Source organism: Crocodylus siamensis, chromosome 2, assembly GCF_052110815.1.
Source record: "Crocodylus siamensis isolate JL-2025a chromosome 2, ASM5211081v1, whole genome shotgun sequence".
NCBI lineage: Eukaryota > Metazoa > Chordata > Crocodylia > Crocodylidae > Crocodylus > Crocodylus siamensis.
The window spans coordinates 83926921-83939903 of NC_143396.1; the positions used below are offsets into that span (position 1 = coordinate 83926921).

Below are 12983 nucleotides of genomic sequence, written 5' to 3' on the forward strand. Positions count from 1 at the left end.
ATTTTGGTGGAAACCAATCGAAATGAGTGTGTTTCTGTCAAACATCTGAGTTTCAACAAATTAGCATTTTCCAATTACGATATTAGCAGCAAACAACTGTTCTGCCTCAAATTTAGAGCAGAAAGCGTCAGTGCATTTCTAGTGCATGACCACTTACATTAATAAGAATGATTAAAAGTGACCTGCAGAGGAGAGGAAAGATGTGAGCTATTTTGTTTCTTCTTAAGTAATGCAAAGAACCAAAAGTTTGCCGGTCCTACCATTTGCCAGTTTTATTTAATATTAGAAATGCAACTCTTGCATATGAAACCTATAATAATGAGAAATACAGTCAATCTACACCAACATATGAGACTGAAAGCTTAGTAAAGAAAGATGAAAGGGATTGTTATTCCAATTAAACTAGTTGTTTGCCAATTCTCGTATGGCTCTCAGCACCAGAAAATACTTTGTTTTTATTAAACAATTCCAGCCCTTAAACTAAGGGCAAGAAAGGTCCCAGAGGAAGCCTGAGACCTTCAACAACATTTCCAAACAAATCAAGGAAGCACAGACTTGACATTCTTTAGAATTTTAAGGTCAGATACAGTCAGAAAATAAAAAAGGTTTTCAAGCTACCTTTATATATCAGAAAAGCGAAATCTCTTTTTGGATGTGTACATTTCTTTTGCAAATTACCTTCAACCAGTCCAGATATTCTACTGATGCAGTTTTTTGTTAATCAGATTACTTAAGACTTATGCAGGACCCTTACTATAAAACTCACTTATGTAAGTGTTGAAAGCTTCTGTTACCAGAAAATGTTCTGGATGGTCCAAACTGACCTATTCTTCACCCATATCAAATGTAGTTTGCTTTTATCACACCATTGGATAAACAAAATCCAAGTCAAGTCATTAATCAGATGAAAAACTGAGGAAAATACTCAGGCAATAATGGTTGTGTTAAAGTAATGCTGTAGCCATGATGGTCCAGGAATTATGTGAGGGGCAAGGATTTTTTTGGGTAGTATCATTTACCGAACCAACTGTATGGTTGGGATAAAGTTAGACGTTTCCGAACGCAAAGCATTCTTCTTCAGGTCACCTAACTAAGGCCTTTTCTAACTAAAACCTGACTATGGCTTAAACTAAGATAGCTTTAAATTTAACACTGTTTTAGTAAAATTAGTACAATCTTTGTGCATTCATTTGTAGCATGCTTTATTTCAGTTTTGCTTAAAATGATCTGGAATAAGATTGTCCACAGAAAGATTTACAGTGTTTCTAGTGACAGAGTTTAAAATTCAATTAAACTTCTACCTAAATTAATTAAACCCTCTCAGGGATGTATTCAGTAGTCATGTTGGTCTGAGATAAAAAGAGATGCAAAACTCTAGAACTCTTGGTTCAGAGATGATACCGTTTATTAGGCCTGAGGAAGGATGCGTGTGCCCGAAAGTTTGCACAGAAAGATCATTTTGTTTGTGATTTCTTAGCTGGCCTAATAAAAGGCATCATCTCTGAACCAAGAGTTCTAGAGTTTTGCATTTCTTAAACTGTCTCATACAGACAGTTTTATACCAGCAGTCAGCAACATTTTCAGCTGGCAGGCCAGAATGATCCAAATCGGAGGGGGACAAGTGCTGATACCCAGATCCTGCCATCACCACCACCCCACCACCCAGTCACAAAATGTCACCAAGTCCTCTCTACAACCTCCTGGCTCTGGGCTGAATCCAATCTGCCCTGTGAAGTAGGATTGCTGACCCCTGCTTTAAAACATTTCCAGATAACATTTTAAATTCTTTACACTTCATCTACTGTACAATTTTTTTCTAGGAAAAGGAAAGTGACAAACTACATTTATAGGTATTATTTAAGCTAGTTTGAAGAAACTAGTTTGGATATATTACTGGGGAAGAGTATAGAAGTACCACATGGGGAAAAAGTTAGGAAGCCCAAAGCAGTATTTGAGATGAAACTGGGAAGGGACATAAAAGGATATAAAAAGGGATTCTACAAGTATGTCAAAAGGAAAAGAAAGACTAAAGAAACCATAAGAATGCAAAAGGCAATCCAGTTGCAGATGATGTGGTATGTAGTAGATATGATATGCCTTGATTTCAGCAGAGTTTTTAACATTGTCTCTCATAGCATTTTTATTAGCAAGCTAAGGAAATACAGGCTAGATGAAAATATCATAAGGTGGGTAACATAACTTGTTCAATCATCATGCTCAATAAGTAGTCATCAATGGCTCAATCTCTAGCTGGGAGGAGGTATCAAGTGAGGTTCCCCAGAGATCTGTCCTGGGTCCAAACACAAAATGGGAAATGATTGATCAGCCTATGGTACTACAAAGAAGGACCTGGGGGTTACAGCAGACCATAAGCTGAACATGAACCAAGAGTATGCTCTTGTTGCAAAAAGGTAACTAAGTAGTGGGCTGTATTAACAAGAGATTCACTTGCAAATCAAGGAAAATGATAATGATAATTTTGCCCCACCCGAGTACTTTGTCTAGTTTGAGCCCTACACTTCAAGAAGGATGTAGACAAGTATTAGGGGTCTGGAAAGCATTATTCATGAGGAAAGCCTGGAAGAGCTAACGTTATTTAGTCTGGAGAAGCCACATAGGATAAGACTAGAAGCAATGGCTTCAAGCTGCATCAATGGGAAACTTTGGTTGAAAACTTGGAAGAACTTTTTAACTATTAAGAGTGGTTAGTGTTAGGCTACCAAGAAAACCTATGGAATCTCTATCCTTGGAATTTTCTTTTCCAAGAGCAGGTAAGACAGACACTTGGTCAGAATGGTTTAGTCAGGAATGATCTTGCCTTGAGCATGGGACTGGATTAGATGACCGCTGGAGGTCCCTTCTAGCTCTACCTTCTAATGATCCTATGAATCTAAATCTGGTAAAAGCACAATAAACAAACAATCTTGCAACATACTGAAAGACAAGATCGTTACATTTTCCTTACCTCCATTACAAATTGACACAAGGATATATGCTAGATACTGCAAGGAAAGAAAAAAAATCAAGTTCCTCCAGAGACAGGCTTTTCATTCATATATTATTTGTCAACAAAGAAGCTACAACTTCGGTAAGAGCCACCATGAACCCAGACAAATCATAGTTGTACACTTTTAACAGAGTGTATTTTAAGGAATATTGTTTCAGCCAATGACTACCTGGGAGCTATAAATGTGCATATAGGCACAGTGGGAAAGAATAAATAATGGAATGGCAGCAAGTATACACACAACTGTAAACCTAATTGATTAAGGTAGAAGCACTGAAAAACGTGAGCCCCTGTGCAGCAAACTCACAAACTAAGTGCAAATTGCAAGCAATAACCTGGTTTTGTTCCAGGGCAGCACTGATGCCTTTGTAGACAAAATCTTAAATTTTGCTAAGAGTGTAGTTGTTTCTTATGTCCACTAACCCAAAATTAAGTATGGTAGTTACAGCTGACAGAAAATGAACTATTTAAAACAAAACTACAGTAAACAAAGATAAGATTGAAGTCACAGAGTCCTGCTTTGAGTCAAAGGATCATGGCTGTCCATTACTGACAAAAGACCAACCATGAATCAAATTTTTGACCAGAGGGCTGATAAAATACAGGTCTTAAGAGATCTAAATTGCATACAACTTCTTTGGGACAGCTGCTACTAGAGCATCTTGGACTCTGGTAACATGTTAAATATCGAGTAGGTTATATCAGATAATTCTGCATTCCTTAAATAGCCCCGGGTTCCCGGCAAGAGTCTCAGTTTCTCTCTCATCCTAGAAGATTTGCTACAACAGAAGGGTCAATAATCATTACGGATACGGGTAAAGAATTCCGAGGCATCCAAGTTATATTATAATACTTACGTTCAAAGTATGATTCTTGTCCAAGAGAATACACACCCACATTGTAAGGGATCAACATCAGCTGATCCATTTAGACAGGGAATTTTATGAACTATGATTATGTCATCTACTCAGTACTGCTTACTAAGGTTTGCTGCCTTAGCAACAAGCCCTGGCAAGTCCTGTTATTTGGTTAGTGTCAGTTATCGCCTATCTTCCTCTGCTGGCTGTGGAGGGTAATCCTGGCCATGACTTCAGAGAATGATCTTATTACTGCATTACTAAAGGTGTCAAGCAGATGGATGACTGGCTTGCAAAAGCTAGGAACAGTCCCTGAACTCTTGATGTGCGTGACATTTTTTTCTTAAATGGGATTCAGCAGAAAAATGCAGTGTTTACAGGAGCCTTAAGACTGTCTACAAAGAAATGTTTTACCATGTATATAAAGTAACCTGTCTTCAGTGAAGCACCTACTCCTATATCAGTGAGGGTTTTTTAGTTTACATTAAAATCAGTCCCAAGTGATATAATTAAACCAAAAGAAGGTGCTCTCATACTAGAATATGGGTATCTCTACAGACAATTTGCCTAAAATGTCTTTGAATGCACACCTTTAAAAGGGCTAGGATAGCCTTGCCATAAAGATACTGATCCATAAGAAACAGTTCAGTTTGGACTGCATACTCAGACATGAAAGCAGTGATTCTCAACCAGGGTATACTCTGGCATGCTCTGGGATCCTTTCAAGAGTGTTCTGGGGTACTAAGCAACATTAGCACTGTTGGGTGTACAAACATGATTCACAAAATAAAACCAGAGATTTAAAACACAGCGTTAAAAACATTCTGTCCTGTTGTGACATGAGTTCTTTGCAACAGAAAAACTGCTCTATTATTTTTCTGTAGTTAAAAATGAGTGAACTGTAAGAGATAACATTTTCCATGTGGGGTGTCAAGTCAAACAAGCGGTGCCTCAAATCTAAAAATGTTGAGAATCACTGATCTAGAGTATTACTTCTAGTTTACTCTGTTATTTTACAGCATTTTTACTTCTCTTGTTCATCACTTTCTCTCCTGCATATTAACTTACATTTTGCAAAGCAGGCTAATGGGATTACAGCCCAGTATGAGTTCAGTGCCTCTATACCAAGGTTACCCGGATTGACCTTGATATCTCTGGACCCGCAGATAACTCAATCATGGAAGACAATCATCCTTAACTGCAAGGGATTGCTGATGAGGATGACGGCCAAAGAGTCTCAACCAGAGTGCCACATGGTGCCAAGCAATGTTAGCACTGTCAAATTAGCAAACAAAATTCACAAGATAAATCCAGAAATTTTAAACTGGAATCCATAGTGTTAAAAACATTTTGATTTGTGCCTGAGTTCTTTGCAACAAGAGAATTGCCCTGTAGTCAAACAAGTAAAAACCAACCAATCATTTTTCAAAGGATGTCCTGAGTCTACCAAGAGGTGCCTTGCATCTAAAAAGGTTGAGAATCGCTGCGCTATATACTCCGTACCATCTTTACATAGAGGTCCCTTCCAGCCTCTCTTCATGCCTGAGGTCATATTTTTAGGCTTTTTTATGCAAACCATAAATAAGAAGATATCTATCAAAGTACTCCACTGCTTTGAAATATATGTTTTGCCTATAAAAACTATGTGCTCCAGTCCTCAGGGTTCCCAGCCACTTTTCATTTTACATCTCTTCTTTGTAAACATTGTGCGCAGGGTTAAGGCATTCACTGTCAGAGGAAAGACAACCAAAAGTACTAGGCTGAGTGGTGCTGATTGCCATGAGAAAGAAACAAAGCAGCTGCCAAAAAACCAAAACCTTAGATAGAAGGCAGCACAATCTTAGGTAGAAAGCAGCAGCACAATTCCAAGAGGCTCAATTACATAAGCCTCAAGAAGTTACTTTTAACAAACTGATACTCTATTAAATGGGTGTGTTAATAAAACACCCATTCAGAGCCACAGAAAACTATCTATGGACTGTCAGTGTGGCTCTGCAGAGTGCTCTCCCTACTACAGCACTCTGCAGACACAGTGGACAGGAGAGAACTGACTGACACGGTGCTCCACTCCTCCCATACAGATGGAGGCACGAAGAGGATGGACAGCAGAGCACTGTGGGATGCTGGAGGACTCAGGGGAGTGGGAATTTAAAATAAAAAACACTGGAAGTGAGGAAATTTATACTCAAGACTCTACCAATGCCCTTAATTCTCCCATATAACCCTAACTTTGCAGAGAGTATGGCTGCACTAAAACTTAAGTCAGATAACTTCATAAATGAAATCTGCACAACAGAAGGGTTATACCAAAGTTATACCCAAGAGGTATAGCCAAGTTATACTAAGTACAGCATGCCATTTTATACTAGACATTCCTACTCCAGTTATTTTCCTTATTTAGTACCCCATTCCAGTTTATTTTCATTCCTTGTTACAGTTATCTCACATAATCAAACAGGGAATTAACATGTTTACACCAATGTAAACAGCCTGTACCACAGTCTTAAAAAAAGGGAGACACATGATGGATAGGCTTTATATCAAAGTAACTATGCTGAATTCATGTGAATAACCCACGGAAAAAAAACTGTATGGGGTAAGTATCATGCGTTCATAGCTATCTTATAATATTCTATGTATTGGGGCAGAAGCTAAGGCATCTACTGTGAGTAGCTTCTCCTCTCTCCATTCCAGATCCTGGTATAGTTTCTACCAGTGTTCACAACTAATAGCAAATTACCCTGACATAAATGTTTCCAGGCCCCCCCATCTTCCCTTCTTTGGTAAGACCAACAAACGTGTCAGCTTTCTTGCTGTCTTTTGTTATCTGAACACTTATGCAAAAGAAACAGGATGCAAACCAAACCCGCTGTTAACACCATCCTGCAATAGATCCTAACCAGGTAAAATTGGTAGCTGTGTGTCATTTAGATTTTTTTTAAAATGCATCATGGCAAAAAGACTGATGTTACCAGTAAAATACCAAAAATGATCTCCCAGAACTGGATGTTTTACAGTAGGTTTCATGTTGTAAATTGATTCATTAAACTCCCAGGCTAGTTTAATTTTAAATTATTCCAGTAATAAGTAATCCAAGACTGGTTATTTTGTAAATGGTTTTGTTTTTCTTTTTTTTTTAATTAAGGTATTCAGTGTAAATAGCCTTCTTTTTGAAAGAATATTATGTAAAGTCACCAAAAAAGTTTCTAAATCTAGTGTTCTGTGTTATCCTTAAATTCAGATTCAGAATATTTTTTTAAAATCCTGGCAAGCAATTACTCTCCCTTTGACTTGTGTTGTAAAAGAGAATTAGAAATCAACTCACTTTTCTTTTTTCTCCTGTTTGTGGGCCTTCCTTGTAAGCTGAGCAGCCTTTCTGCTATAAGGATGGATGACTTTTTTCTCTTGCCCTCCACCTTTGCCCTTTGGTGCTTTCGGCTGAAACAACGAAACAGCATAAGGAATAAGCTACTATAGCCAGAATAAAGAGAAACAGCTTAAGGGAAACCAGTAGAATGTTATCAAAGAGATTCACTAAGGACAGACAGGTCCTCCATTAATACTTTCAAGGGTCCATAATTCATAAAAACAGATTCACTGGACTCATATAAAGTTTTATGATCCTTAGTAATACAAAGAGTGACACGAACATAAAAGTAGATTCATGAGTTCAGATTCAAACATTGCACACAAAACAAAACAGAACAGATTAATTCTGCAGGCTGAAGAAAAACATGCAACCATCATCATAAACCAACTTAGAAAGAAAAAAAAAGGTCATTGTTTGTTACAGGCTACATTTTATAAAGAAAACATAATTATCTTCTCACAGGGATCCATGACGGCAAAATTAACCCAACTTATGCAATTCTCATAGCTTTCATAAGGGTATACAAATACACCCTTATTTGTACATATACACCATTATTATTGGAAAATTAATAGTGTAGAAAAATCAGCTTAATCAACAGAAAGAACCCTTCCAATTCTGTTACAGATAGCTATGAAAGTTATTAACATTGCCAACTAAATATTTTACTGCTTTTTTTTTGCACAGAAGCTCCTTTGTCATTTCCTTGTTTGATCTCTTATAAATACTGTATTTATCTGAATCCAAGACAACTTTGAATTTAAGACCTCTCCTTCCCCCCCCCCCAATTTAATATATGTGTTATAAATTTCCATGCATTGAATCTATTAGTGGAAGGTAGTCTTAAATTTGTCCCCCCACAACTATTGCTTCCCTGCCCCGTGCCCCTCCCTACCACCGCTTTGCCTTTCCAGAGCATGACCCCAGCTCAGCCCCCACCCAGGCTGGTCTCTGCCTACCCCAACCCCTGCTCCCTCCTGCAGCTTGCTTCTCCACTTCCTGCCCCAATGCTTGTGCCTTCTCCCTGCCCCATCACCAGCTGCAGCCTGACCAGGGAGAAGCAACATTGGCAGGGACCAGAGCTAGAGGAGAATGTAACGGGGGAAGGGGTAGAGGGCAGACACATAAGCGTAGGGGGGCAAGGGATGAGGGTGCAAGCTGCAGATCCCCATCCCCCCACCATCAGTTTTCCCCTCAGCCACGTGCCCCCTCTCCTGCCAAACAAGCTGTTCCAGCCCAGGGCATATATAATTTCAGCCCCAGGGCCTGGGACCAAAATTGGAGCTAAGCTAGCACCTGCCCCAGGCTGATACTCAGATCCAAGACAAGTCCACCTGCATGAGAGAGAGTTGGTTGATGCCAGGCCACCAGGACCCAATCCCAGTGCACAGGGGCAGAGGGGATGGTGCTGGGCCCCAAGGCCTGGTCTGGCCTGCAAATAAGTTTCGCACCACTCATCCCGCCCACAGGGCCAAAAGGTAGAGCACCACTTTCTACAGACGCATCAGTTCTTATTGCAAAAAACTGGAGACAACCGTTTTCATGATCCCAACTGGAAGGAGTAAAATGCATCATGAAACACAGATCTTAACAATTTTAGAACATTAACCAGCATAGCCCGTTCCGGGCCAGCGTATGTAGTAAACAGCACATTTAAACCGCAACCACACAGATTTAGATCAGCTCTGGGGAAAGACTTCCTTACAGGCAGAATAGGAGAGAGTGGAATAACCCACCAAGGGAAGCTGTAGCCTCTCCTTCACTGGAGGTTTCCAGAAGGCTGGAGAAACACTTTTCAGGGATGATTTAGGTCCAGCACCCCCCCCCCCCCGAGTCACGCAGGGGGTTGGACTCAGTGACACACAAGGCCCTTTCCGACCCCATGATTGCAGCAGGCAGGAGGCCAAGTAGCCAGATATGCGCTTGAAGGATTAAGGAAATCAGAGGTGCATCAGCTTCCACAAGCAGCGGCTTCCTCCACCAGATGAAGCCCCTGCCACATCAGGTTAAGAAAACTGCTGCCCAGGCCTGCTGACACGCTGCAACTCAATTGGTCGTTAACAGGGGTCCTCAAATCTGTTGGGCTCCAAGCCTCTTGGGAAACGCACACCAGGAGCTAAGCCCACAACACACCATCCTTGCCTGGCAGAGGAACAGGGAAGACAGGCGACATATTGTGTCGTTTCAGGTTCCAGCCTGAAATAGCGGTCTGGTGTCCGCCCTGCGGTGCCCAGGAGCTGCGGGACCCAGGGCTCTGCAGGGGGCAGATCTGCCCGGACCCTCAGCACTGGCCCCCCGTACGTCACAGCTCCAACCCCACGCGGCGGCGACATGTCGGTGACGTGAAACGCGCCAGGGGGCGAAGCCAACACAGGGACTCCCCCGTGTGTCCCCACAGGCAGCCCCGAGGTAGTCCCCCACCCTGCAACCTACTCCCCACCCCAGGGCTCCTCTCGCGCCTCGCTACAGCCGGAACCGAAAGGTCCGTGGTACCCCCCGCCGCGCTCCAGGCACCCACCATGGCGAGCCCACCGGCGGGGAAAATAAAACCGGGTAAGGGCAGCACGTGCGCCAGCTCCACAGCACCGGAAGTGGACGTCAGTCCGCTCCTCCAACCCGTCCGGCCCCGCTCCACGGGCCCCAGCGTTCTCAGTGTTCCGGCCTTTGCCTGCCGCGCCTGCGTACACGAGGCGGCGGGAACGGGGATAGTCCTCAGCCGGCCGGTGCTGCAGAGCCGGGCTGAGTGGGGCAAGGCGGGGGCGGCGCCTCGGCACTGCTGCTGCGCCCCCGGGCCGGGAGGGACCTGGGATAGGGCTCAAGGTAGGAGCCTCCGGCGCTAAATCAGCGCAGCGCGCGGGGCTGGGCAGCCTGGGATACAGCTCCAGCTCGTAGTCCTGCCCTGCTCGACAGGGGCATTTCTACACGTGATGGACCTCTGCTCCGATGTGCGCTAACTAGCATGTCTGGGAACAGACTGCGTTTTAATTTGTATATTTATCAAAATAAAGGCCTTTTCTGTGCTATGCAGAATTGTGAACCAGGGTACCGTGATGCTTGAGCGCTTACTTTCAGAGACTTTGCACAACCTTTATTGTGCGACTACTCCCGGGGCACTGTGATGGGAAATTAAAGAGAAATAGGTTCAAGCCTATGCTGAGATGCATGGGGGAGGAGAAGGAGAGCAAAAACCTGGCAGCCTTGCTTCCTGGATGAGAACCCTAACCGTTAGCCTTTGAACTTAAAAAAAATGAGGATGCTGCCTTCCTCCTGGTCTGATGTCAAATACTTGTCTGGCAACTGTTTTGTGACGGACACTTGCCCAAGGCAGTTCTTGGGCAGATCAGAGCCCATTACACATGCTCAATAACTGTGTGGGTGCTTACGTGTCCACGCAACACATGGAGTAGGATCTCAAATTGTGCTGGGGTATGTATGTAGCAAGGAAACTGCCATTTGGGTATATAAAGTGAAATAGGATTTGGCCCTAGTGTCCTATTTGGCTTTATTAATGACTTGATATAACTTAAGCCAGTTCTTTAAAATTTTCTCTGCTTTAGTTAACTATTTGTAACATGGCAATATTAATACCCATTTGCATTAAGTGCTTTGAAATACATAGTTTGAAAACCAGGGTTGGGCACAATGCAGCCTGCCAAGCCATTCTATCCAGCCTGCAGGGCCCCTAAAAAAATTTAGAAAATTAATATTTTTCTGCCCCTGGCCGCCTGTGATGCGGTCCTCAATGGCTTGCCAAAACTCAGTAAGAGGCCCTTCACCCAAAATACTTGTCCGCCCCTGTGCTAAACATTACCAGTATTTAAACCCCTCCTCCCAAGTGTCATCTGTCAACTTTTTTGTAAGTTACCTAGATCAGGGGTGGGTAACCTGCACCATGTGTGCCATAAATGGCACAGGCAGCCTCTCTGTGTGGCACCCAGCAGATCCTGGAATGGGACAGGCAGCACAGCAGCAGACAGGGCAGAGAGCAGAGCGGAAAGGGGATAGGGGTGGGAACACAGAGTAGCTCATTAAGCCCCCTTGAAATCAAAGGAGCTATGCTAATTTATAACACCAGCTATGTACATCCATAGTATGTATTATAATTTGTAGATTTAAAGTTATACAAAACATAGGTCATTTTATTGTTTCAATATGTAGTGATTATGGTGCGGAATGGTGGATTTAATTACACTTATTTACCATTTGTAATAAGTTAAAAGTAATAAAGGTTTTGTGGAAGGATAATACCATAACTATTTACATGCACCCCGAATGACTAGATAAGAGTTACTGACTTGTATGATTACTTATGACAGGTGAAGAAAATGCTACTTTGCAATCATACTGACAAATATGTTGAAAGTTACTGTTTTCATCTCTCAGAGAATATGGATCAAACAAGGATAATATTACTGATTTAGACAATTTGCGTTTTAGCATATATCAGCAGAAATATTAAAAACACTGATATCACTTGCAGAATGTCAGTGAACAAGCTGTTTGATTAAGTCTGAGTAAAAGTGACTTCTTTTGACCAGCAGAAGCAGAATCATTGTCAGATAGCCTCAGAAGATAGCTGCAAAAACTACTCAGGAGATTTTGTAGTAGGGTGAAAGTGTTGTAGCTATGACAGTCCAAGAAATATGTGGAGCAAGGGTTTTTTCTGATATATTTTACTGGATCAACTGTATGGTTGGGAGGGATGTTAGACAAGAAAGAAAAATCAAAGTTAAATGCCACAGAAAACAAGATAAAAAGACTCAGGTACTTAACTTAGTATCTGCTTCTTTCCCGTTAGGTCTGGAAAGAAGCAGATACTAAGTTAAGTACCTGAAAGTTTCATAGTTATAGACTTTGTGCCCCTTTGCTTGTCTAACATCTCCCTCAGCGATACAGTTGGTCCAGGAAAAGATATCACCAAAAAAAACCTTGCTTTGCACAAAAGATAATAGGTCAACTAAATAGCTTAAGAAACATCATAAAAATAAGATAGTTCAACTCAAAATAATCTTAGTACTAATATACATCTGTAAAAGCTGAAGTCTACAGAAAGCCTTAGGCCAAAAACTAGGTACCCTAAAAATTGACTGTTCAATGAGAAGATTTCATCACTGCCTGAAAAAACTCACCAGCCAGCAGTTTGTCTCCAGCAGAATCAAACGTAAACACTGGAAACAGAGATATAGCAATGCAGCTGGGCACCCAGCTTTTACACATATGGACAGCAGCTGGGACTTCTGGTTGCTGCCACAGCTAGTAAAGTGGTGCAGCAGCAGCCAGTTTTTTTCCTGCCCCCACAACCCCCATCAAGTCAGTGCCTGCAGCACCCTCCCCACTTGCTCCACTTTAGTTACACTGTTGGCTGCTCTAACAGGGAGCTTAATACTCCTATTATTTCAAGAGGAAAAAGGCAGGGAGGGCTCAATCAGTAATCAGGGAAGGCACCTGACCAGAAAGGGATCTCATTTAGGGTGTGTATAAGCCCAGGTCCTGTGCTAGGTAGGCAGTCTGGCTCTGGGGGTGGATGTAAGAGGAGTTCCTGAACAAGTAGACTAAAAGACTCCTGATAGACACCAAGAAAGCATGTGGGTAACATCCTTAGGGCTGAGATAACACCAGCAGTTTAGCGTGGGACTAAGGGCAGGTGGAAGTCCCAGCAATTGGTAGTTAGGGAGGACTATGGGGAGGAGACGGTCTCAACAGGCTGGGAGTAAGGCCAGAGCCTGTGAGCAAGGTAGAGAGGGGGGTG

At 42.2% G+C, this 12983-nt stretch overlaps 1 protein-coding gene across 1 annotated transcript in view; it reads right to left on the reverse strand.

Annotated features, from left to right (window-relative positions):
• TMA16 (translation machinery associated 16 homolog) overlaps positions 1 to 10019 on the reverse strand; it is a 60258-nt gene extending 50239 nt beyond the window's left edge. The window contains 2 exon segments of the mRNA XM_090036255.1: positions 7190 to 7302; positions 9753 to 10019. Coding sequence (XP_089892381.1) covers positions 7190 to 7302; positions 9753 to 9755 — 116 coding nt within the window. The 5' untranslated portion in view covers positions 9756 to 10019.
• Positions 10020 to 12983: the final 2964 nt, after the last annotated feature.